Source organism: Apteryx rowi, unplaced genomic scaffold, assembly GCF_003343035.1.
Source record: "Apteryx rowi isolate R43461 unplaced genomic scaffold, aptRow1 scaffold_23, whole genome shotgun sequence".
NCBI classification, from domain to species: Eukaryota; Metazoa; Chordata; class Aves; order Apterygiformes; family Apterygidae; genus Apteryx; species Apteryx rowi.
In genome coordinates, this window is record NW_020448641.1 from 5,130,626 (window position 1) to 5,132,993 (window position 2,368).

The following is a 2,368-nucleotide window of genomic DNA, read 5'->3' on the forward strand; positions in this document are numbered from 1 at the left end:
CCTCTATAGCCACCATGCTGCCTCTATAGCCATCGCGCTGCCTCCTGCCGTCGCCCATGCACAGCAGTGTCAGCCTAACGCTGCATCTCCTTTGTTCCAGCCACTGCCATGGTTGTATCCTCTGCGCCATTTACATTATATCGGAATTAACTCCAGAACGTCATGCTAACTCAGGAAGGTAAGGATAAGAAGCCTGTTGAATATCTGGTTTCAGGTAAATGATATTATAAAGACAAAACCAGTCTCCAATGACTTTTTTAAATTGGGTGAACTTGAATTCTGCTTCCTCTTTGTCTGCTCATCCATCTGGTATTAGCTCTCATTGTGGGCAACAGAGACACAACCACCATGTTCAAAGGGGTTACAGAGCCAATGATAACATTGATTTTAACATCCAAAGTGGTGGTTTCTTGCTTCTTAAATTGTGCTTTTGATATGGAACCAAAAAGATTTCCTTTCTTTTCTAGTGCGAAGTCACCCTCTGCCTCCCACATTTCTGTGACAGAAGTTAGTAATTGCAAAAAAGCCACAGAACATGTTATGAATCACCCATTCGAAGCGAGGAGGATGATTCTTCAGTGTTATTTATAAAGACAATCTCTATCAGATAACATCAAGATTTTTAAAAGCTAGGCACACGTAGTACATGTTTAACATTAAAGACTGACATTACAACAAAAATGTTGATGTTGTATTAGCAAACAGGCCTCCCAACAATGTTGGCTCTTAACATTTACTTTTGACTTTGCTTTTTATCCTCGAATCACTTTAAGTTCTTAACTAAATCAAACAACCCACTTCTGCTTCATGAGTGAAGCGTAACTGCGCTAACAGTGGAGATGTGGTTCTAACAATTACACTTTGACACCTGAAAGGGGGAAACTGCCTCTAAACATACCGCTTTCCAACAAACACTTCAGGTATTGCATCTGATCTAAATCTAACAGCAGAGGCCAAATCATGAACGGAAACGAACTAACAAGGAGAAAAAACAAAGTACAGTAAGGAGAGGTAGTTTCCCTCACATTACGAAAGACCCAAACATTTTTCTCCAGTCTTCACCGCAGCACAGATCCCGTAACCGCAGCGGTCACAACCAGTGTTCGGTACAGAAGATGATGCATTCACACACCTATTACATAGGGGGAAAAACCACAGACAACAAAACCAATAAAAAGCCTCAACCTGCAATCTTTTCCAGATACATGTTTCCTGGATAAGGTTTTCTCAGCTAGAGGTCTGGCCTTTCTAATAACCACCGAGAGTCCTGACTCAATCTGTAAGTTGTCCATATTTACGATCGGGACTGACGGGTACAAGAAGACTTGTAGAAACTTTCTGACTATGTAACAAAAATGAAAAGCTTACCTGTTATCCAAAAAGGTTTTCCAGTTAAAGTCAGTCCAAAAGTGAACAAAAATAGGCTGTGTTTTAACATGCCTAGATTTCCTTGAGAAACTACTACAGTATCCAAGCAAACACTGTATGTCTGGCTCTTAGTTTCTCTACACAGAAGAACTAGAAGAGCAAGAACCGCCTGCTTGGAAAGTAAACAATAGAAAAAACACTGTGATACTTCACCTCTGCTTAGGAAAGGGGAAGTAAAATTTCACCCTTTGAGCTTGCAAAAAAAAAACAAAACTGGTTAGACAGCTTAATGCAAAAAAAAAAAAAAAAAGCACATTCTTAAATCCTGGTTGGAGAAAGTCAGGCAAATCATAGCAGGGCCAAACTGGTTTATTCTAAAAGACTGAGACTGATAATGCAGCAAGATTTTATGGGATTGGAAACAAAATATTGCTACCAGCAAATAACATAAGATAATTAATACTGACCAGTTTCAGCTCAATTAAAAACATCTACTGTAAAAAATACTCTTTGTAATTCCAGCTTGCTGTTTTCCATTTTATCTAGACTTTAAAAATATGGAAAAAATGCAGCACATATGAACATGGAAATCCCATAAACATACATAACTCAGGGATTTTACCCAGGCCATTGTACATTAAAGATAATTCCTGTCACCATAAGTCTAATTTATCACTCTTCAAAGAGCTAAATAATCTTCTGAAGCATCAGGCACCACATTGTTATCAAAAGTAGAAAATAAACGTTTTTAAAACTGGATGAATTGACAGCATTTTGGAAACATCAAGCACATTTATAAACTCAAACAGGAGAACCACACAACACAGTTTCCCTGCTACATTTTTTTAATTAAAACAGTGATTTTCAATTTTACAAGGGATCCTAGCAAATATTCTTTTTTTTTTCCCCAACTGCTGCTAAATCGCATAAAACTTCCCGCCACCGACACCCCTCACGGAAACCGCCCCGCCCCGCCGGGCACCGTCCCCGCCGCGCCTGC

The 2,368-nt window shown here is 39.3% G+C and overlaps 1 protein-coding gene across 1 annotated transcript in view; it reads right to left on the reverse strand.

Annotated features, from left to right (window-relative positions):
* Positions 1 to 1,438, reverse strand: part of LOC112965991 (disintegrin and metalloproteinase domain-containing protein 9-like) — a 22,265-nt gene extending 20,827 nt beyond the window's left edge. The window contains exon 1 of the mRNA XM_026065594.1: positions 1,369 to 1,438. Within this exon, the coding sequence (XP_025921379.1) occupies positions 1,369 to 1,438 (70 nt within the window). The remainder of the gene's footprint in view (positions 1 to 1,368) is intronic.
* Between the last annotated feature and the right edge of the window lie 930 nt (positions 1,439 to 2,368).